Source organism: Belonocnema kinseyi, chromosome 9, assembly GCF_010883055.1.
Source record: "Belonocnema kinseyi isolate 2016_QV_RU_SX_M_011 chromosome 9, B_treatae_v1, whole genome shotgun sequence".
Classification (NCBI taxonomy): domain Eukaryota; kingdom Metazoa; phylum Arthropoda; class Insecta; order Hymenoptera; family Cynipidae; genus Belonocnema; species Belonocnema kinseyi.
In genome coordinates this window covers 9,125,810-9,150,696 of record NC_046665.1, presented here as the reverse complement: position 1 = coordinate 9,150,696, position 24,887 = coordinate 9,125,810, and the positions used below count along the sequence as shown (strand labels likewise).

General features: G+C 36.7%; 1 protein-coding gene across 1 annotated transcript in view; it reads right to left on the bottom strand.

Moving 5' to 3' along the window:
* The window catches only part of LOC117180409 (eukaryotic translation initiation factor 2 subunit 3, Y-linked), a 229,838-nt gene that overhangs the window by 19,272 nt on the left and 185,679 nt on the right, over positions 1-24,887 (bottom strand). Inside the window, exons 6-7 of the mRNA XM_033372910.1 lie at positions 21,791-21,935; positions 10,200-10,369 (exon numbers count right to left, since the gene is read on the bottom strand). Of these exons, the coding sequence (XP_033228801.1) occupies positions 10,200-10,369; positions 21,791-21,935 (315 nt within the window). The remainder of the gene's footprint in view (positions 1-10,199; positions 10,370-21,790; positions 21,936-24,887) is intronic.

Here is a 24,887-nt window from a genome sequence, read left to right as displayed (position 1 = left end):
TCTGGCTGATTAAGATTATCCATTTTTAATCATTATATAATGTAGGGTAGTCTCTCCTATTCACCTGCATATCGGAAAAAAAAATATATATAGATGAACTCTTTCAGGTTTTTAGGAGATTGCGATCAAGGTATTGATTTGCAAAAAAAAGTTAAATTACTAATTGAAGATGTTCAAAAGATCTGTAATTTAATATGTTGCGCATTGAGATTGCTTGATTTGTTCCTTCAAAAAGCAATAAAAACCGGCAAAAATGACCGTTTTGCAAAATTTAGTTATTTTTGGGACAAGTCTATCCGCATCTATTTAAGTCTCTGAGAATGTGTTTTTTATTAAGCTGAAACTATATACAAAATTCAAGTTCAAAATAATAAATAGTTTTTGAGAAAAGCTATTTGTTATTGAAAACCTACTGTTGTTTCAGTGGGGCTCACTTGTTTTTAGCGGGTCACAAAGCCATAAAAGTGGAAATATTCTATTCCTAGAGAGTTATAAAGTCACGTACACTTAGCCACTAATTGATTTTTGAGTATTAAGTACGCTAAAAATGGCTGCAAAGAATAGTACGTTTTTGTCTCGTAAACAAATGGAATAACTTCTGTCATTTTCATCCGAAATAATCGGGGCTACAGTCAATCGAAACTTACAATTTGAAAATGATTTTAAGATGGAAATATTTTCTGTACGTTAATTGGAGGATACTTAATTTATTTTTTATATCATCTATTGCAGACGTAATTTTAGGATACGCAGCTGAACTTTTTAAAAATATTGCCAACTATATACTGATACTGATTGTAGTAAAATTGTCAGAAATATCAGTTGCGAAAATACTGTTAAAAATACCGGTTTATTTACGACCAAGATCGATCGCAGTGTATGAAGGTCAAGTGGGGGAACCAGCTTCAGCCTGGTAGACGCGTAGAGGGACGATAGACGTTGGCACTGAAATTAAATTTGCGCGTTCAAAATGTACCAATTGGAAATATCTCATGAAAGAATGTACATACCGAAATGTTTTTTTTTCTTTCAGCTAACTTTTTGCGCTGATTAAAAATTTTGCATTAAAAGTACAGAAAAAGCGCGTCTAATGCTTGAAAGTTAAGTGCGCTTCTTATATTTTCACTAATTGTACAATTGCTAAAATAATGTTTGTAACATTATTGAATAAACTTTAAGATAACAAAATACTGCTTACATCACATCCAAGAATTATTTTAGTAATTGTACAATTAGAGAAAATATAAAAAACTGTACTTACCTTTCAAGCATTAGACGTGCTTTCCCTATTCTTTTAATGCAAAATTTGTAATCAGTGCAAAAAGTTGTCCGAAATAAAAAAAATATCTCAATATGTCCATTCTTTCATGAGATATTTCCAATTGTTACACTTTGAGCGCGCGAATTTAATTTGAGCGCTCGCGTCTACCAGGCGGAATCAGCTTCCGCTACTGCACCTTCATACACTGCGACCGATCTTTATCTAAAAAAACCGCTAATATAAACAGTGTTTTTTAAACTGATGTTTCTGACAATTTTACCACAATCAGTATCAATATAAAGTTAATAGTATTTACCGATTTCAGCTGCGTATCTTGAAAATTACGACTGTAATAATTGTTATTAAAAAAAGCCATTTTTAATACTCAAAAATCAATTAGCGGCTAAGAGTACGTGACACTATACCTCTTTAGGATTAGGATTTGTCCACTTTTATGGCTTTACAACCCGCTACAAAAAAGTTAGCCCAACAAAAACAAAAGTACCTTTCTTAATAACAAATATCTTTTCTTAAAAACTATTTACTGTTTTGAGCTCAAATTGTCTGCATGCAGGTCTGCATGCACTTTTCGCAAAAATAACTAGATATTGCAAACCGGCCATTTTTGCCAGCTTTTATTACTTATATTAAGGCCATGTGACGAGAGGGTCACGTGACCAAACCTGGTCTTTAATTTTTCTTTCCCAACTTACGTCTAAACGAAATGAGGTATCGCTTTGACAGTTTGGGAAATGAAAGAGGAGGTAATAAAGTCCATGTCTCTGCTTTGTTCCGGTGGAAATTTTGAGAAAAATTTTTTTTTGAACCAGTGGAAGTTTTCTTTCCCAACTTACATACACACGGAATGAGATATGGCGTTAAAAGTTTGTCACGATAAATAGAAGGCATGCAAGAATCTGTTTCTGGTCCTAAATAATTAGAATAGTGACAAAAGTTTTTTTTTATAACTATTTTGGAGAGATACCGACCGTGCTGTCGTCAAACCCTGCAAGCAATTTGCAATGTTGCGAATAGGCTAGTTATGAGGTTTATATTGACCAAAGTGGGGCAAAACAACAAAAATCGCTCACGAACATTATGCACAAATAATTCAAAAACTAATGTTTGGACTTGAAATGCAAATAAACATGTTTGGTCTGACATACGTATCAGTCTGGTATCAGCTGTGTCAAAGCAGCACTAGCGCAGCGAGTAGACAACTTCGAACTTCTAGGGGTTTGTAGGTAAAGCAGATTGCACGATTACCGTCAGAGAAAGCTAAAAGTCAAACTTCTGCTGTAAAACCTAAATGTATCCGTCAATCAGCTGTTATACTCATCACATGGCCTTAAATGATTACCCTCGACACTTCGTAAACAAAAATTTAGAAAAAAAATTTAATTTTTGGAAAATAGAAATAATAATAACAACTTAGTTCATACAACTAATGGCTAAAGTTTTTGGGTTTGAAAATATTGTGGTTATTCCATTCGTCAGAGAATAACAATACTTTTATAAAACCTTTATAGCCAACTTGATGTTAAAATCGTTTTCACATTTGATAAACCGGACGTGAAGATCAATAGTGTGACAACTCCAAGAAAGTCATTTCGAAAAAACTGAACGCAAAGTTTTTCATATTTCTAGGTAGCATAATTTTCCTCCAGAACCTACATTTCTCTCAAACTTTCATTTTTCTGATAGCCTGAGTTAAAATCACAAAGTCAAGCCAAAATCTATTATGATGATGAGGTATGCTCAATGTGAAAGGCCCACGAGGAGACCGATGTGGCATATAATATGGCCAAAATCGGGGCTATAACCACGCTAGACCACCAGAGCTCCTTCGCGGCCGCTCTTGCCCTTAGGATAATCACTCTTTTCGTGAATTGTAGGGCTTGGAATTCTACATCCTGTAGTGGAGCTAACTCAGAAATAGACTTTCTTGAGTTGTCACACTATTGATCTTGACTTGCGAAACATGCGTACCACTGCTTTTCTAAGAATGAAGATTCAGTTTAATCCCGTTTAATCTGATTTTTTGAAGCCCACTTTTCTGTGGAAGTTATTTTTCTTCTTTATGGTACATTTTAATAAAAGCTTGTTTGAAACAAAAATGTAATTACATATTTTATTTTTTCATATTTAGTCTTTTGGTAGTGTTTCCTACTTTCGAGCAGTCTAATTCATCAATTCGAACTCCGTCCACAGGCGCGGGTATCAACTGTACGCTATTAATGACTGCAAAGTTAAAAGTCATTTACAAACGTATATGTTTATATGTTCAATTATATATGTAGAAGTGTGTGAAAGCTGGAATAAAAGATTTGACTGTCTATGCACACAAACTATATAGCCAGCCAATTAAAATCTTGCAATAACTTATAAAGACGAATAAAATGTTCATAGGTCGTATGATTAACATTGTCGTCTTAACATTCTTACCATTTTTTTCAGGACGCAACTATAGCAGATAGAAAATTGTTGAAAAAATAATGGAAATCCTCGTTGGACTTCGGGTATTCTCTATTTTCTTTATATATTTTCGGCAAGTGTAGATATAACTAAAAAAATTTAATAACAAATTTTTATCAAAAATAAGAGTAACTGTAGCTAATATTTCTGAAAAAGGAAATTGTAAAAATATGTCGCTTAAAATGAATAAAATTTAATTTTGAGATTAATTTTGAAAGCAACAATTTGAATTTTATATTTCTTTTAATTGTTTCGCTAATATTATTGACCTTACTATTTGCTAGAATAAAAAAATATTATTTCCGAGTGTACTTTTCATGCTGAATACGAATCTAGGTTCAAAAACTTCCCATCACGTCACGTTTTTGAGAAAATAGGGATTGCAACCCCTAAAAACCGCGTTTTTAGCCATTTTCTAAAAATTGTAGAGCTGAACGCTGAACGATGACGTGCTATGAACTTCGCTAATATCAGAAATTAGGGCTGAAACAAGCCTTTTCAAGTGAGCCCTATGATAAATTAATCGCATCCGCCCTTAGAACGGGGGGTGTGTTTTCGTCTAGGGATGGAGGAAGAAAATGAAAACAGAAAGGATTTTAACATACTTACGCCATAAGCATAGCATAAAAACTTTCTTCAAAAAGTCCCAGAGTACATTTGAACGTTGAATGTTATGCCTTTGCAGAATTTGTACTTGAAAGGGGATTTTTTAATTAATTTAAGACAAATTTGTTTCACAATTTTCACGCAGTCTGTCTTCAATTAAAGAATTTCCTTATCAGTCACTTTCACTTTATGTAGCTCAGCTTTGACTGAAAAGCTCAAAGGGAATTCCTTAGCAAGAATAAGATTCTTACCATCCTTTAAATCTATTTTGAACACAGAGGTCTCTTTGGTCATTATTTCTTTCTTTACAATCATGCTTAAAAAAGTCACTAATATGGAGTTCAGTTCCGTATACAAGAATGGAGCCATAGGGGCGTAGCTTTGAAATCTGGTCAGAAATGGTTCAATTTCTTCAGCGACAAAGATAAAAAACGCCAATTTACAGGGCATTAGTTTATCTTCTAAAGCTTCTTTTACAACACCATAACTATAACTCTTTACCCCTGCATGACTATTATCAGTTTTAATGCCTGTTTTAAACTTGCTTAAGTTTGGGAACAACTCTTTTGCTGTTTTAGCAACAGGGGAATTGTTTAACTAACGAACAGAACAGAATTTAAGAGGCAATAGATTATATTCTGAGTATCTAATAAGATCACGTTGACGTGCAGGGACATCCTGAAATAGGTTATACAAAGCTCTCAGAAAACATATAGCATGCCATTCTGTAGTCTTACCAGTAAACCCTGTTTTGAATGCATTGTTTCCTACATGCAAACCACAAGTTACCATGAACATAAACATAGAATTATCTGGATCTCCTGTGTTTTTTAAGTATGTTTCAAAATCCTTGATCATTTTCAAAGTAAGATTTGGTCCATCCATGGAGACCTGAAGTTTCTTTCGTAAAATTAAAGGCTTAACCTATTTAAGGAAAGCTTTCAGCAAATCATTCGCAGCGGTGTGCCCTAAGAATGCAGAGGTGAAGTATCTATTGGTAACTTGGTCATTTAATTTGTTCCAATATCTCAAACAAATGTCCATTTGTTGCTGTTGTGAAAACTTATTTAGACTCTCATCGAAAGAAACAACAAAACTATCAGTGTCATTAACGTCTTTCACTACCAATTTATGGAAATATGGTGCCAAACCATATACAATATTGTACGAAATTTTAGTTTTAGCCAATTCCATGCGTGAAGCAATGATAGTGTCAGAGAACATTTTGGGAAACATTTTATTAGCAATTCCGGCACTCCTCAAATTTATGTGATGCTGCACTGAAAACAAATACCACCATATCTCTGCTTTAGATACATCATTTCGAGTCAGGTATTGTTGCAAGCCATGGAGCTCCATGGAAGGAGCACGAGGAGCAGATGATACTTCAGCTGCATCTCCACAAACATGGTTGGTTGTGATCGATATTTCGGTTGCAGTAACGGGATCGGGTTCATTTGAAACTGAGGGTCCTGACTTGACAGATGTGAACAGATCGACGCCGCAAGATGAATTTCTATCAGAGATCTTCTTCTTATGCTCTTTTCCTGTTACATGGCTTATTAGTACCCTCCTCCCCATGTTGCTCAAATTTATGACCTTGTTTTTGCACATCAGGCATATTGCACTGATTCGGTCCGTTTCATGCGTCGCTATAATATTCTTACAAATCGTTTCATGCAGCCAAGCCTCCTAGAAATACGTTTGTCTAAACGACATCTCTGAAAAGTAGAATACATAATTAACAGCAACAAATGTATGAAGCTCCAGTTATTAATGCTACATTTATAATGTGGAATTTGTAAATTATAAATTATTTTGTACAGTTTCACCGGCTTTTTTTCCACAAAAATTAAAATTTTTAAAAACTGAATTCGGACATGCTATAAAATATCATAACGGACGTCCCCGGACTCTTTTTTTAGGGATAATAAGAAAAAAATTTATTGTGCTAAATAAAATTTTTTATGCATATGCATTATTTGGAGGTTACGTCGTTTTTCATCTCTGCCTTTTCGATAATTTGGAAATTATTTATGAAATAAACTTTTTTAATTGCCTGCAAACAAGGTTAGTTCCGGGAGATTAGCTACTATGTTTATTTGTAAGTCCAAAGTTTTCGGCCAAAAATATTGTGTAGTTTGGAAGTAACGCTCGAGAGAATTGTAAGACACATAACCTCGAAATATACACATGTTGTTAGAAAAATAAAAAAAAATGTTGGAAAGAAACACAAAAAAGTGTGCGGGGACGTCCGTTAACATGTTCGCTATCATTTCCCAGATTTTGAAGACAAAATATTTCTTATCTTAGGAAAAAAGCCGGCGGGATCTAACACTGAAAAATCGATACTAATTCCTAAGCGCTATGCAAATTAATTACATTTTGCTAAAATAAACCTTTTTTGAAATAACCCACAAAAAAGTGTGTGGGGACGTCCGTTCGCATGTTTGCTGTCATTTCCCAAATTTTTAAGACAAAATATTTATTATTCTAGAAAAAAAGCCGGGGAACCTAAAACTGGTAAAATCCACAATTTTTTAAGTATCACATGCCCTTTTAGTCTTATGCTCCGGGCCTCTTTTTAAGGTTTTTTTAGGTATTTTTTTATAAGCAAATAACATCGAATCATTTTTAAACTTCTACATGTTATTAATGACATTATAAAGTATAAAAAATTGTTTTATTTAATTTAGTTAATTGCCAAAGTGCTGTCAAAAGGGAGGTCCATCAAAAAGTAGGTGGCTCTAGCCCGCGTGTTTCCGGCACTTGTAATGGTTAGAAAAAAAATCAAATTGGAGATTGTTCAGTAGGTTTTTCATTCTGGCAGGTAGTAGATTTAAAAATGTTTATTGAGAAATAACAAAATGGTGGACTTCCAACCGAAATTTAAAAAAATTGTGCTTTTTTTGACAAAAATCGGCAAACTTAAATGGAAATTTTTATTGAAAAATTCAAATTCTACTGCCTGCGAGAATGACTGTTGTTTAAAATAACATATATTAATTTCAATCAAATGGGTTAAGTAGAATTTTGTGAACCCCGAGGGCCGATAGAAAAAACGTAGTTCCGAGATAAACGCGTTTAAAATTTTAATTGTGAATATTATTAAATTGTAAAATATTATTAAAACTAACAAATTGTTTAATAGAACCGAATTAAATTTTTTTATGTTTTAGACATTTCAATTGGCGATAAAAAATAATATTGTGTATAAATTTATTGCATGCATTTTTTTATTTTCATTGAATTCTCAAACTTTTAATGGCATTGAAGGCAAATCAATCTCACTTGATTTTAACTAAAACGGACAATTTTCAACTAAATAGTACATTTTCTTCACTACAATCGAAATAGGAAACAAATATCTAAAACAATTTTTTTTTTAAATATGAAATTCAAAAGAATATTTCTTCTTATCTCATTTGACTCAAAACTTGATAAATTTTGGACACAATGTTGGACGTTTAACACGTTCAACACCGGCTCCAACAAGACCGGCAAGATTGCATGGAGTTAGAGATTTTCGAGAATCTGTCAGAATATTCTTGTTCTCTGTTGCTAAACTCCATGAAGTTAGTTCCACAACTCGATTCTTGCATCTCGGGCAGTTTCAAAGTTGCGCCACGCGGGAAATTTGAATTCTTAAATTTGTTCTATTTTTAAAGAATGTAAATTTTTAAAAATTGAAAAAACATTTATAATGATATTAGGAAGTGCTTCCAAAATATTATTAAAATATATCAATTTCTCTTTTTTCCTGACAGCTACCTCATTTTCCTAACATTTCCCTGACTTCCCTCACACATTTTTTTCCCTGACATTTCCCTGACTTCCCTGACATTTGGCCACCCTGAGTATGTATATTAATTAACAATTTCATTTTTCGAAATACAAAACGAAGTGCAGTTTTCGCAATATGATAAATAAAGGACTCCTTTTCCTTAGAATAAACATTTGTTCGTAAAACTTCGACAATTTTACCCCCCCCCCCACCCGCAACGGTCATCAGAACTCCATACATGGAGCGAAACTGTTCCGCAGCCCCTGAAGGAGGCGCATGAAAATTTAAACATTTTGCTTCAGTCAATACAATATGATAAACATCAATAGTCGATTTGTGGTGATCTAAAAGTTATAGGACTACTTCTGGGTGAGCAATCCGGTTTCACTAAGTACCCTTGTTTCTTATGCGAGTGGAATGGCAGGGCAAGAAATGAACATTGGATAAAGATGAATTGCAAACCGAGAGAAAATTTGGAACCTAGTTCAAAAAACGTAATTCATGAGACTTTGACAGTTTCAGCAAAAGTATTTCTGCCCCCACTTCATATTAAATTAGGGTTCATGAAGCAGTTTGTAAAGGCTCTAAACAAAGACGGAAAATGTTTCAAATATTTTTGCAAAAAATTTGTACACTTACGTGATGGAAAACTGAAAGAGGGAATTTTCGTTGGATATTCAAGATATTCAAGAAATGGAAAGACAGTATCAGGGACATTGGAATACAAACGCGCTAGCAGATTACTGCTAGTCTATAAAACGCGATCTTAAGTTAAAAACTTAAAAAAGAAAATCTAAAAAGCGCAGTTTCCTTCAAGTTCAATGACTTATTAATTGATTCATTTTCATTTCATTTCCTTTCCTTTTTTTAAATTAATTTTCCTGTATTACCAACTTTTTATTAATAAAGTACCAAAAATATTTGAAAAATAAAATATACATAAACATATAAAACTGTAAAAAAAGTATAAAAATAAAAAAAGCAGTGTAACTTAGATCGTCTTCACGCGGTGCACTCTGAGAAACAGAGTGTTAACAATTCTGCAGCTGTATGATCGAAAAAAATCTGTTTTAAGTTAGGGTACCTAATTTACTTCTTTATCAATTTTTCAATTAACCTTGTACTATATCAACTGCCAATATTCAAGCAAATCCGTTTAAATTTCAAGAAATCGTCTGCCATATTGGATCCGCCATTTGGATTTTTTTTAATGTAACGGCATATTCGTAATCAGCGATCGTTAAAACTTCCGTGTAACAAGTTTCAAGCGAATACGACTAAATTTTTAAGAAAAAAACCGGTCCACCATATTGAATCCGCTATTTTGAATTTTTAAAACCTAAAGTTAGTATATTAAAATCCTTTCTGTTTTCATTTTCTTCCATCACCCCTTGCCAAAAACACCTGCGGTCTAAGGGCACATGCGATTTATTTGGCATATGGCTCATTTGAAAGGGCTTTTCAGCTTTTAATTTCTGATATTAGCGAAGTTTGTAGCACCTTTTGTTTCAGCTCTAAACTTTTTCAAAAATGGCTAAAAGCGCCGTTTTTAGGAGTTGCAATCCCTATTTTCTCAAAAACATAAAGTGATGGGAAGTTTTTGAATCCAGATTCGTGTTCAGCACGAAAGATCCATTCGGAAACACTAGGTTCCATCTTATTTGCAAAATTCATGTAGGGCAGTGTAATATTTAGGACTGTAATAATAACAATATTTAAGACATGACCCCAAAAATTTATAAAGAATATACCTCTGACGTTCGATATTAATTTAACAATAATAATTAAAATATGTAAAATTATAGTTTGAACTGCATAGTGAAGAATTTTTATGCCTTTAAACTCTAAACAATTACAAATATTGGATGAAATACTCGAAAATAATATTATTAAAAAATGAAATTGAATGAGTTTGGTTAATACTTAATCCTAACGACAGACGATTCCGCATTTTCACCTATAGAGGCCTTTTGATAGGCACTCGATGCCCGTTTTTAAAATGAAATGCTTAAAAGCCGAATTGATAACTGTAACGAGAAACTTTGAGTAGAATTTTCTTTCGGATAGTCTTACCTTGGCTCCTTTTTTGTCTCCTTCGGTTCTCACACCTAACAATCGTTTCAAAAGATAGTAGGATATTTCCAATTCTATAAAAATCTTGGGCAATGCTCCCACAGCTCCTAAAATTTGACCAACTAAGCGATCTGCACGACAAAGAGTGGGTTCAATTTTTGTTCCTACGCCTGCAAAAAATAATAAATAGTTAAATAGAGAAAATGAATTTTTGGGTCTAACTTACAAATATTACATTTTCGTAGCAGCAGAGTAAATTAGCCATTAGAGTGGGTTGAGATAACCAGAAATTATCTGATCGACAATTTTTTTGATAAAAAAAGCCTAGCAACTGTTTTTGTTTGTAATGAGCAAAGGTGACGACGGCTTAGTAAAAATCATTATTTATAACAAAGGAGAAGAGTCAATGAGGCTATTTGTTTGGACAAGGTCAGATCCAGCTTTAAGTGGATGATTTAGATCAGTGGTCGGCAAACTTTTTGTGCACTTTTCAGGTTAAATTCTTATATTAGCATTTTAAAAGTCTGGAATTCGAAATCTGTGACTTTTTTGAAAATACATATATCTTAACTTGTACGTAGGAAGTTAAAAGTCAATGATTTGCTGGAATATAATGAAAACTAATTTTCAAACTAAAATTGTTGTATTGCATTGATTTTTAGTATTTTAATATTTTTTTTTATATTCTTTTCGATCGCAAAAATTCACGGATTTTGATTTTCGAGGTTACAAAAAGCTAATTTTGAAATTTTTTTCTTTGAATAGTCAGTAGTTGGCCGACCACTGATTTAAACCCTCCATGTGTGCCTTATGATTTCCTCTAATGATTTCGTTAGTCATTGGGTTCTTCATAACGTTACTCTCATCAATTTTTATACGATTTTATACTTTTGCTTCAATCATGCTCGTTTTGAGGTAATGCCTATTGATATCGCACCACCAAGATGGCATATATGTACATGGATTAGAGAAAAGTGTATTTTATAGTGAAAAGGTAGTGAAATGATAATTGGAGTAAAAAGAAATTAGTTAAGCGAAAATAAAGGAGAAGGATCTAAGAACGTAACTTGAAAATAAATTTTTTTGCTGAAAACCTGAAAGGGAAAAGGATAGTGATAATTTATAAATATTAGCAACGGAAAGGGAAGAAGGGAAATAGGGTATAGGATAAGAAAGAAGGGAAAGAAGATTCTAATAATATGAGTTAATTGGAACGCAAAAGTAGGAAAGGGAGTGCATTCTGGGATGGAAAGTGATATTCATATTGGTGGTGGTAGCGAAAACGTATGCGTTTACAGGAGGTTAGAAAATTGTATGGAGTTTGTGTGGAACATGTGAGTGGAGTGTGAGGGTGGAAGCCTAGGAGGTGAGAAGGGTTTTAAGTGGTAAATTAGGTAGTTAAAAATTAATTTTCAGAGTAGTTAAGGGGTGGAATTTGGTTACATAGGAAAGTGAGGTTAGGTTAGCAAGGGATCGGGGGTGTTCGCTGTCAGAGGTTTGGGCCTGCAAGGGGGCCAACGATGGTTCTCGTAGTATTGTGGGATGTTAAGGGAGAGAAAAGGGTGTCTGAAGGGGCTGTGAGGGGTAGAATAAAACAAATAAAAGGAAAAATTGGGGCGGTAAGCGGAAACAGTCTTGAGAGACGTCTGTAGGTTGTAGACGGTACTTTTTGCATAGAGAGGCCCCAGTTACCGACGGAAGAGCGGGAGGTGGTCAACGGGAGTACTGTCAGTGCTGCTAGTGAATTCGACGGGGAGGAAATTTTCCACACGCCACGACGTCTAACTGTGCGTGGTCCGGTGTCGAGTGGCGCATCGGGGAGAGGGAAAAAGCGAAACGAAGCAGGCGAGAAGGCCAGGAAGACAGCGTCTAGCACAAGTCAGGGGCATGATCTCTTGAAGAGGAGGCTCTCGGACTGTTGATACGCGTGATCAGGGGGTTGAGGGAAGACGTAAGGGGGCGATAGAGCAGATGGAAAATATGAGGGAGGATCTGAGAGTAAGTGATGAAAAATGGAAAGAGGGTAAAAGAACTGAGTGAGAAAGTAGAGGATGAGAGAGGGAGGTGTTGCCGGTAACGAAGGTAGAGGCAGGTCGAAAATAGAAGTAGGTGACAGGGGAGATAGCAAGAAGAGTTATTTAGGAGAGGGTAGATGAGAAAATGTGTGTATGGCACGGGGAGAAAGAGGTGTTGAAGGAAGTGCAGGGGAACTTGTTTCGTAGGATGTAGAGGCGTGGGGTCAAAGCAGGTAGAAGGATTGGTAAAGGTGCGGTACTGGAACGTAGCAGAGACAAAGAAGAAAGATGAAGATTTCTGGAGGATATAGGTAGGAATTCCAGAAGAGGGCCAGAGTAAAGAGGAAAGGTACGGCTAGTGGGGGATTTATAACAGGCGTCATGGATAGATTAGAGGAAAAAGTTAATTGGGAGCGAGAGGGGAACGAAATGCCAATGAGGGTAGTAAAGATAGGAGAAGTAACGTGTAAGTTTGTGAATTGTAAACAATAAGGATAGGGAGGAAAGGATTAAAGAAAGGATGGAAGAATTAATAGGAGAGAGAGAGAGAGAAGGGTATGATGGTGCTGGGATCTTCAATGCAATAATAGGGGGGGGGGGGGGCTTTTATAGGGAAGGAGAGAGCTTCGAAAGGAAATTGAAGGATAAGATAATAAATAAGGAGGGAGAGATTTTAAGAGACTGGATGTAGGATAGAAGCTGGGCAGTGGCGAATGGTATGATAATAGGGGACGAAGAGGGAGAATAAACGTATGTGAGTAAGATGGGGGTATCAACGATAGACAATGATAATTAATATGCAAGGGTGGAAGGCATGTTCGAGGGAGGCGATATAGAAGTATCAGGAGCAGTTAGGAGAGGTAAGCTTTGAGAGGGAGTCGGTGGAACAGTTATGGGAGGATCTGAAAAAGAAAGTGATAGGCAATTAAAAACATGAAAAGAAAGATTAAAAGGAAGTACAAAAAGTGAAAAGAAGGAACTGCAATAAGGGAGGAGTACGTGGAAATAAAGAAGGATTTTAGGTTGATATGTAAGAAGAAAGAGCAGGAAACGGAGAAAGATCTCTAAGAAGAGTTGAAAAGCGTTAAGACAAAAGGGGAGGTGTGAAAGATAATTAGGTAATTTGGGAACCGCAGGGTCAGGATAAGTGAGATAATAGGGAGTCAGGAGTGGTGAGAATTTTTGAAAGATTCACTTCAGGGCTCAGATATACGGGTTTTTTGGCACACAAGAGGTCCAAGGCTATGGTTTTCAGGAAAGGATGTGGTAGGGGTAAGGAATGGGAGTGGAAGGGAAAGGTGGTACAGGAGGTGAAAGAGTTTGTATACCAGTGCTTCCTGTTTTGGAGAAATGGGGGAGTGGATGGTCATATAAGAGAGAATTAGAAGGGCAAATGTAGTAATGAGGCAGTCGTGGGGTCTGAGAAAAACGATGTTCACAGACGATTTTGGAAGGAGAGTAAGATTGCTCGATTAGCTAGGGACAAGTGTCTTATTTTATAAAGTGGATGTGTGGAGGTGAAAGGTAAGTGAGCAGGTAAATAGGATACAGTAGAGGTATATAAAGTTTACACTGCGTTTTGCAAGGAATACGCCGAACTATATTTTCAGGAAGGAGATACGAAGAAAGAATTTTGGGATTACAACGGGGAGTCGAACGTGTACATTTGAGAAGCAATTTTTGGAAGAGGGTGAAGTAAGCTGGTTAGGGAGTGTTGGTGGAAGAAAGAAAAAAGACGTAGAGATCGGAAGATGGAGGTTGAACGAAAAAGTTATTTTAGAACAAGTTGATTACAGAAGGATAAAGTGAGAACTATGTACGATGAAGGTATATGAGATAATTTAAAAAGAACGGCATGGAAAGAGAGAAGGCAGCAGGAGAGAACAGAATAAGACAGTCAAGGTTTAACAGGATGTATGCGTGGATTATTCCAAGAGAGAGCTCAATATTTGTGTGAGAAAGAAGAGAAAGGAAGTCAGAAACTTATATCGAAGATGAGATGCGGATGCATGGATAATTATAATAGATTCTGGCTTTCTAGAAAGAAGAGGATGTGTGAATTGTGCGAGAAGGGGGATGCAAATATTAAGCACGGGTTGACGGAGTGTGAGGTGGTGGAAAGGAGTGGGATAACCATGAAGGTATTGTTGCATGAAAGGGGGGACAAAAGGGCAGTAGCATGAGTGAAGGGGGTGTTAGGTAAGATGGAGAAGGAGAGACGGAAGGAGGAAGACGAATAAAGAAAAAAAGATAGTAATAGAGTAATTAGGTGTAAGAAAATTGTAAATATTGTAAATAGTAGATAAGTATTAGGTTTTAGCCGCGGAAGCAGAGGTTGACATTGCGAGAAAATAGGTAGACGCGTTCAAGGCGAGGCGAATCAAAAATGACAAGGGTATAAGATTAAGCAGTCTTAGATATAAGGTTTGGATAGGTGTTAGTTTTGAATAAAATTCAAAGACCGGAAAAAAAGGAACGAGCGAAAGGAACTAGCGGGATTTAAAAACGGGTTCCCAGTTACACCCGTCATTATTTTATTCTTCCTCAACTTGACTTAAACTAATGACTAAATAATGTCGAACACCTTGAAAGAATCGATTGCGAGCATATATTTTTGAAAAACTCGACAGAATTGCGTAAATATGAGACTTTGAACCTTTTTTTTAAATTTCATATATTTGGTTCTAACAAACTTATTTATCGTTTTAAAATCCAAAAATTTGTATAAAAATGTATTATTTTGGATGCATAACCTCCCTTACGCGTTTTATCACATGGTAGTTGGTAGGGAGGCATAAGCGTGTGGGACAAGGGGGTCAAACGCACCTCGGCCTGCACGTGTATCGATATGTATGAAAGGATCTCCATAAACGGGCTCTCCTGACATGTGTGATTGTAGATCGTAAAAGGGCGAAAGAGGCCAGCTAACACAGGCTTGCCGGATCCATTAGTCCAGTTCCCTTCCACACCGGCAAGCGGTCCGGGATCGGGACGGAAATGACCAATGGCCCTTATAGCGTCTTAGAAATAGTCCATCGTTGGTGTGGTGACCTACAAAGAGATATTCAGTGAGTGTCTCACTTAATGCAGCTCCCCCCTATGCCATGGTTGTAGCATGATCGTGCCCGCGGAACTTTGGCACCTAGGGGTACGAAAGTGTTCTAACGGCCTTTCGAAAACTCCGGACAACCTGCTTGAGTAACAAATGAGGTCATGCATTCTCTTATAGCCAGGCTTTTCACAGTCACCTGAAATTGACCATAGTCGCCCAGGGGTTCCCGATAAGCAAACTCAATGAGGACGAGGCAAGGGCAATTAAAGCAGAATTAGAGATGAAAATCGATGAACATCATCACTTACAAGGATATCAATCCAAAAACCATTCATGTACACTGGGGGGATGAGAGTTACTCAATGTCAAGGCGAGTATTCAAGCTATCCAACTGAATTTTATCCAAATAAACATTCACCATGCTAAAGGAATAGCCTCTATCATAAGCAGATGTTTATTAGCGGTAGGTCCAAGGTCCCTTTCTACGGTGATTTGCTCAACGTATCTATGATTTGAATCTTAGAAACAACTATTTGAAGAATGGCGAAATTTTGAAGACTACTGCTGCGTGAAAGAATCGCCATTGCTAATCAAATATGATCCTAATGCACATAATTTCACTTTGGGTAGTTAGAATATCAACCACAGGTATGTGCCTATAATAGATTACCACTTACCTGCTGATTCACTTTTACTATACCGAGTAGAATCATGTCTATTGAACAAATAGAATTTACTTTCGACATTCTAAAAAAAGGTGAGTAAAACCTGTGGTCGTTTAATGCTTAAAAAATGAAAGCCGACAGTTGCCGGTGGCGCCTCATAGCGGTATTTCGGATCAAGAGGGCTCCGGTTCTTGCAGTCGGCTATCTTCCCAATGCGATGCTTTATGCGGGTACATTACCAGTATCGCGCAGTACCATCCACAGTATGGCTCTTTCGGATGGAAGCCATGGTTCAGTTGGGAATGACACTAGGACTGAACCAAGAGTACGGCCAAGCAATGGCCCCGAACAAACGCAAGAAGATCATTTTAAATGGTTGGACCCACTCACGAGGGACATCCTTACCTTTTGGCAAGGAAGCTCTCCAGCGCGAAGAGGATATATGAAAAGGTTATGCAAATGTTGGGTCAATATGCACCCGAAATATGCTCATAAAACGCCTTAGTACGTAAGAGATCAAGTGCGTTTTTTACGTAGAGTGATATCAAGCTCTTTATGAAGATAAGAGCAAGATCATCTAGGGAAACTATCCACAGGTTTCAGCAAGACCACCTTTTCAGATACCCCTCAAGAGGACAATGTTTCAAAGCCAGAACGAAAGATTGGAACGTAGCCAGTCGAAATGTCACTCTAATGCTGCAGCAGATAATAAAATATTCCCTGCATTAATTTAAGAAGGATTTCAGGCATTGGTGGGTTGATGGTGTAGTATCTTTCGGGCATGCCTAGCATTGGGATACTCCCTGGTAGCATGAAGGAAGTTTATGGCAATCTTCATTCCAAATTTGGAAAAGAATACCTACAATGACGAAAAATCCTTTAGACCTATCAGCTTGATCTCATTCATGTTTAAAACAATAGAAAAATTAATAGACCTTTACTTGAAAAAGGAAATCCTGACGGAAAAACCTCTCCATATAAATCAATTAGCCTCTCAAAAAGGCAGATGTGCTGCAGAATTTCTCTATACGTTTACCACACACATTAATAATACAATACGGAAAGGCGAATAGCAATTGAAGCGTTTTTAGGCATAGAGAGGGCATTTAGAAACACCTCAATTGAATTCATATACGGTCTTGCGGAAACACCCAGGGTTAGTGACACGGTAAACAGCTGGATGCAGTGCATGTTGAAAAGCAAAACGGTGCATACTTGGCTACATGGTAATGGAGTGAAGGCCAAAGTTTCAAGGGGATAGCCACAGGATGTTCTCTCATCCACCCGGTGGTCGCTTGTAACTGATGACCTGTTTCGCGTTTTAAACGAATGGGGATTTCACACTCAAGACTATGTAGATGACCTGGCGGTCCTGTTAACATGTAAGCATAAGGGCGGCTTAGTGGAACTCATGCAGTCAACGCTCCACACAGTAAAGCAAAGGGTCAGGGCTCGTTATTTGTCCGCTAACCCGGGCAAGACGGTACTCATGCATTTTACCAAAGGAAGGAAGCTTCCTGACCTTAGAAATCTTAACTTCTACGGCAGCGAAGCAGAATTTTCAAAATCAGCAGAGAAATTACGAGTAATATTTGACCCTAAATTAACCTGAGAATTTCATATTCGCACAATGATAATCAGGCATATATAATATGCATTAACGGTATCAAAGATAAAATCTCGATAATAAATAGTTTGATAGACAAGGCGGTATCATTATCCGATATAACGTTAAAAATTAAAAAAAATTGTATTGTTAAACACACTCAGATTAAAGGATTATCTAACAAATTTTAATAACTAATACATTAACAAAATATTAGACCACTTAAACAATAAAAATTCTAAATTTTCCCATTTAGCATTAAACGATGTCAGGTTCCCAACAAAAAAAATTATAGTCTTACCTTCTGCCAAAGAACTTGCTAGATTTTATAAAAACATATTTAGAGAATTTATGTCGTTTATATGATTCATTGTGAGTGTGGGTGCGTATACATAGAACACACCGAGCGCTATTATAAAGATAGTTTAAGAGAATACAAAACTGATTTTAAAAACACCTCTGGAGGCACCGCTTAAGTACTACACTCTCATACAAAAAATAAAATGATAATTAGGGAGCATTATTATAATAAATGCACATTTAAAGAAATGTTACATATCATCAAGCATTATAATACTGTGAAGAAAGGTCAGAAGCTAATTTTTTAAGCGACGAATACAAAAAATGTCAGGTACCCTAGCAATACGAAATGCTGCCCAATGTTTTTTTTTTAATTATTTGAATCAAATGCTTCATGCCTATCCGGTCTTTTCTCAAACTATATTTTTTTATAACAAAAAATCTTATTCTTCTTCCGGTGATACACGTTCCTTCTAATGATTTATTATTGATGCGGCATGGCGTTACCGGGCGCAAGCTCGAAATCAATTAAAGTAAAGAAAAATAACAAGACTAATAGATCAAAAACCGTCATTACATCGACCTCGTAAATTTAACCTTGTTAGTCGACAAACTTAAAATCTTTTCTACATGAAAATAGCTAATAAAGCTTGCTTTAAGGAAACTTGTTGTTACACAATTAAATTTTTCTGAAATTATTTTCTGTTACACTCCACAAAACAATAGCTTCGAAATATACTAAAACAGGCTGATGACACAACGCCAGAAGCCACGAATAACTGTGTCACGATTTAGAATATCTCAAGTGTAACTTTTTTATTAAGTGTTAAAAAATAAATCTACCAATCCAGTATTTGAATCATTACACACGGAAATTATGTGAATTTTGAAATCCCTTTCTTGTGTCCCTGTTGCCCTCGTGGTGATTTTCAACCGTCTTTGTTCGAACTTTGAAGGTGGACGTCCTAAACTCGATGGAGAATAATAGTTCTGAGATGGCGTTGATCGCTTTAGCTGTAATTTTATTTTGATAACCGGGTTTTTGAAAAAGTGAACTTAATAAAAATTAAATTATTCGGGGTATGTGGTGATAATGTGGCGAAAATGTAACTTCATTAATCTTCCTGACTAACCATAGCAGCATCCTGAATAGGGGTTAGATTAGCCATAAAAAGAAGCCGTTATTATTGTAGGGCGGTCTAGAGATGTGCCACAACTTGTATATGTTTAGGAATGGCTCCACTGCAAGCTTCCCACCACTTACTTCGCACGATGGCATTCCCTTACTTGGGTTCATCGACTTATTCGACTCTCAGGGTGACGTCATGTGAGACGCCAACAAATTTGGCAAGCTCACATAAGGCAACTCGATGAATTTTAACCTCAAAAATAATGCAGACTTTTCCTTTTTTTCTTAAACTTGTAGGTCATAAAATTCTTAAGGTCACTAAAATTATTTCTAGTCCGCGATTCCGCGGGAATAAAAAGCTTTTATAAACTTAAAAATATGCTTGTCGTTGGAAGACGAACGTTTAAATGGACCTATGGCCAATGGATTGGCTAAGCACAACCCGTCGTGCGCCTAGAAGGATGATTTTGTCACGATCCTTCGGGTTCATCGCAATTAATAATCTAATTATCAAAAAGAATGGCCAAGTCACCAATATCTTTTGAGGGATTTTCCAATATTATTTAATCATTGAAACTCATAATCATCATATTTAATAAATGTGTGCTTTCAATACATCGTTTCAAAATTGTTCAGTTATCAAGCCTAGAACCCACTAGTATCTTTCCTGTTTGTTTTTTTTTTTGCACGCCAAGTTTCAGGGGAAATATTTATACTTAATACGGTAAAAACAAAGTCCGCCAGGCGTGAACTATTTTACTTTCACCGCCCCAATAAAGAAGCCGTTTCAGGAGGTCAGCGGTCATGGTTTCGCTTGAGATAATTTATTAATCTTTGTTGACCTGAGTTTTTGTCTACAAACTAAACTTAAGAAAATTAAATGACTTTCTTCCGCGTCCTCTATTATACTAAGGATACACGAGGTTTCAAAAACGAACTCACAAATACTAATGACTTCTTCCGGGTCCTCGATCATATCGAGGATAACCGGCCTAAAAAAACTCGCGAAAAATAAATAATCTGTGCTGGGTCTTTGATCATATAGCGGAGAAGCGGGTTTTTTCAAAAGTAAACCCGCGAAAATAAATTACCTCTTCCGGGTCCTCGATTATACCGGGGACACTCGAGTTTTCTACAAACTAACACAGGGAAAAATGAAATAATCTCTTCCCTGTTGTTAATCCGAGCGACGATAATAAGGTTTTTCCTAAAAATGAAACCCACGGAGATTGATGGCTAAAGTAGGATTTCCGTTTGCCTATAGGCAGAAAAATCTAAGAATAGGCCAAGTTAGCACAAGCGTTGGGCTTCTCAGTGTCGAGCGATGGTCGAGCAACTTTCCCACTGAGAAAATTATGTTCCCTTGCCACCAACCATCAAGCGAAGACGACTACAAAGTCGACAACAGAGGGTTTGACGGCTAAATAATTCATTCCGGGTCCCCGAACATGAAACCATTGGGCACTTACAGGTCCTACCTGTAGTGTAAGGTACCCTCGTACACGTGAAATTTGAGCTCTTAGAAAGAGAACGCGATTTACTCAAAGTCACACTACGGGAATTCGGCACCGCTTATCCGACAGAGGACACGTGTATATGGTATCCGGAGGGTAAAGATCTCATGCAATACCCTCAACCTGATTGGCCCGGAACCCTACTGCGGTATCTTGTACACATCAGCGAAAGTAGCCCTTGGTAACTGGCTCTTGGAGGAGCATGCGCCATATTCGAAGAGAACCAAAAAAATGGCGCATTCTAAGAATTTTTATATCTAGTACATGTACTAAGAGGACTAATCAACTTTTGAAAATGAAAAGGTTTCAGCTTAATGTCATAGTCCGGATATTTACTCTAGACACAAAACACTTAACCAGCATGAGAATTAAAGACAACCCTTATTTTCAAATGTGTGATTATCGTGAGAAGACAACTCATCAAATACATTGTAAATGTCAGGCACTAGCGACCGTCAGAAGAGAATACCTGGAGCATTATTTTCTCGAACCAGAAGACTTTCATAACATCTCCTGAAAATTAGTGTTTGATATAATGGGTAAGACTAACCTTGTGGAAGAAAGTTGAATTTTAGGGTATAGTGCAGTAGGTCTTACAGCAACGCAATGGGAGGCGCATTCATATCATCAAAATTCCATTTAATCTAAGTTTCATTTGACCGACACTCAAGTTGAGGACTATTGACTTGTCCTAACTACCTGTTATCATAATTTCTATGATACTGAATCCTCATTTGGAATCAATTTCATATTTTCTAAGTTCTATTTCTAACAATATTTATTTATCCAATCTTCATTTACTACATTTTTTTTAATTTGAAGCCTCTACTGGAGATAAAGAATCCTGCACATTTTAAACAATAAAAAGGTTATTCTGTTAGAATGCCACGTCTTTAATTACACTGTACCAATATAATTTGCGATATACGTGCATAACACGGGTGATTACAGCGATTGTGAAGTTTGAATACCTGAAAACAAACGCTACAATAACACACATAGCAATTGCCTGTACGAACAATTGATCAATTGGGCGGAAGACAGATTTTGTTACACTCTAGTCCATGCCGCTCATTGGGCAGTAATTGCCATCAACAAGATGGTAATATTTCAAAAAATTTACTTTTCACAAACTCTTGAACCTCAAATAGTGTCTACTAATTGAAGTTATTATATTAAAAATCTAATAAATACAATAACGGAGTCATCGAGCACAAGGCCCAATAAATGCTCAGAACACAGAGTTGGTACACAGTATCGGTAAATAAAAATCGGATAATAAGCATAACTCAGTTTTATTCTAAACGTACCTATAAGTCCACCAGGTACTGCAAACTGCAGTTCATTTTGTTCAGCAAACAAGGAAACTATCCGAGAAAATATTGGACGACAAGTTAGTTTCCCTTCACTATCCTTAGAGACCAATCCAGGTCTAACTTCTATTTCCATTCCGACCTGCAAGAATAGTACAAGTGTAACGTACGAGATAATCATTTTCAATAATAAGAACCTGTGAAAGAATTCTAATTATTACAATAATATACCAGAAATTAAAGTCGCAAAATTATCATTCGTTTAATTTGTTTAATTATTTGGAATTTATTAATTCAAGATGCTCTTTTATTCAAATTAAAAGAAAACGAAAGAGAAAGTAGGTGGTAAAATTTCAAAGGAATTAAAAAAGAACATAAATTCTTACATATTTTACTCACTCTAACTTATTAATACCACCACACTTCATTCGGTAGAGAGAAGGAAGGAGCGATCAAGGATTCAGTAGTTCTTTTTTTTAGAATGAAACTTCTTGGGTTCACACCTTTCCCTGGACCGTCGCACTTCATAAAGAACTGCACTTGGCCCGATTCGACGTTTCTATTCTGGGTGTACTAAGCTGGTTTGCAGAATCAAAACATCCTTCACGACAGGAAACGATCTTTGGTAGTTTTCGAATTGAAGCAGTTTTGCGTATGTAAGTCTTTGCGTCACTTAAATTCGTGTTCTGTCTTCCGTTGACTAAATATCAGAAAGTGTTTAACGTCTGTTGGCCCTAATTTGATAGAAGCGTGGCTCTGTTGGTTCCGTTGTAAGGGCGATGTTCATTGGTATCTAATTAAAAATTAGGGGTCAGGTTTATGGTACCGTTTGAAAACATTGTTCCCGGCTAATGACTGCATATAATTTTTACAGACGTCGTTGCCTAGCTGAATTACGCGTCAAGTGCAGATGGATGGAAGAGAAGCAATAGCACTCCCACCGCGAGTGATTCTTTCGATGCAGCTGTGAAAAGGTACACGGGTTGCATGGCGTTTGTATGAGTGCTCGCTTTGCTGTCATTCGTAGTGTCGTATTCGTTCTTTCCTTCTCTCTTATTCTCAGGCAGTTCATGCGTCTGCTATTTTACTCTAACTTATTAGCATGGGTGAAAGAATGTTCAAGCCAGATTACATTGATAATGCTTCCTTGCGTATATCTTCTAAACAAATTAATTCTACCTTTGAATAGATTAAATACAACAGTTAATTATGCATTAGGATGGTTCGTAATACAAATATGGGTTTTCATATTTCACATTTAGTTTCAAATTTATTTCTATGCATTTTAATTTCTCAGAAAGAGTGACTTTATGAAACCTTGTCTATTTTCACGGTTTTCCTGACTTATTTGGAAAAATATTGTGTTTACACAATAATAGTTTAGAAAGATATTCTGAATTTCATTAAAACACAACTGTTTGTACATAAGATTTGAAAAAATGAAGATCTTCATAAATTAAGTATTTTTCATATAGTCAACAGTTTATATTCTTCTCTGACAAATAATGTTTTTTAATATAGTAGAGAAGCATGATCGTTATTAATTAATTATTTGTATTAGAAACCACCATTCTATGAGCCTATTATGCCCCCAGAAAAGTGAGCCTTAAGATGTGTTGGAGTTTAGACTTGACGCGTCTTTTTATGTCTCACTTGACTCTACTTCCCGCTGGACAGTGCTGCCCTCTGGCGCACCGCGTGATATCTTTAATGTGACCGAGTCGACTCTGCGCTCAGTCTTGCTCGAGCAGCCTACGCGAAGCATAAAATAAACGAAAAGTTTAAATCCGACATAGTTGTTCTTATTTTACGGCAAAACCCTCACCTAATTAAATAATAGGTCTTTAACATACCGTCCAGCTAATGGCAGTTAATTAGTTTTAATTAACGTTGATTAGTTCCATAAATCGCCACTGAATAACTCACCCTGATTTTTGATTCCTCTACTAGGATGGACGAACTCTTTTGCCTACATTCTCGTGGGAACAACAATGACAACACAAAACAATGTTGTAGTAAGTGCGGTTCAAAACAATAGAACATGCAAGGTTCCCAACAACGGGTCGGCTAACAATGCCGACCACTCTAGAGCTGAGGGAGCCAATGAAGATAGAGTCAATGCGATAGATCGACGGAATCTCGGGACCTTTAGGTGAATGGAGCGACTAAATCACGACTTGCTAGAGTGCTAGATTCGAGTGTGGCCTCTGAACGGTGTTATACGGCACGAATACATGCTCTGTGGTGCGATAAACACCCAGAGCTATCGCACTTTTCGCATCAACGTGTGCGAAACCATGCCCAACTACTCCAAAAAAGGGGCTATGTAAGTAGAGCACCTACTCTGCACATCCAGAACAAGTCGGCAACAGAGAAACAGAAGCCATCCTAAGACCAGCCGCGAATAGGCATCCGATAGATGAAGAGCGACAAACGGCTCATAATAAGACCAAAAGACGAATGCATCAACTAACAACAAAGATAGACTGGGCTCTCTGACCCATCTCGACTCTTCCAAGATCCTCCAGTCGCTAAAGACCACTCGCCTAAACCAGAGGAGGTCGCAGAATTTTTGAGAGAAGTCTACGAGGTACAGCATAGACTCGACGAAGACTCAGAGAACATAAATAGCTTCAAGGAGTGATGCCCTCATAACAACTGAGGAAAAATGCCTACCCATCACTACCGAGGAGGTGAAAAAATTATTAAGAGGTATGAAGAACTATTCCGCTCCGGGGACAGATGGTATCAAGACCTTCTGGAGGAATAAGTTGTCTTCAACCCATTAGTATTTGGCCTGTATTTTCACCTCATATTTAAAATCAAAGAGCCAATTACGGAGTGGTTGGTGGAAGGGCGCACAGTACTCCTGCCGGAAATGGGCAACTGAGCTGACCCGAAGAATTATAGGCCAATCACTTTTCTAAACACACTGTGCAACTGTGCTGACCCGAAGAATTATAGGCCAATCACTTTTCTAAACGCACTGTATAATACAGTCTGTCAAGTTAAAGCGTGGGTAACTTTTTTGGTAAAATATTTTATTTAAACGCATGTTTCTACATGGAATTACATTTGTCAAGGTTTCGAGCAA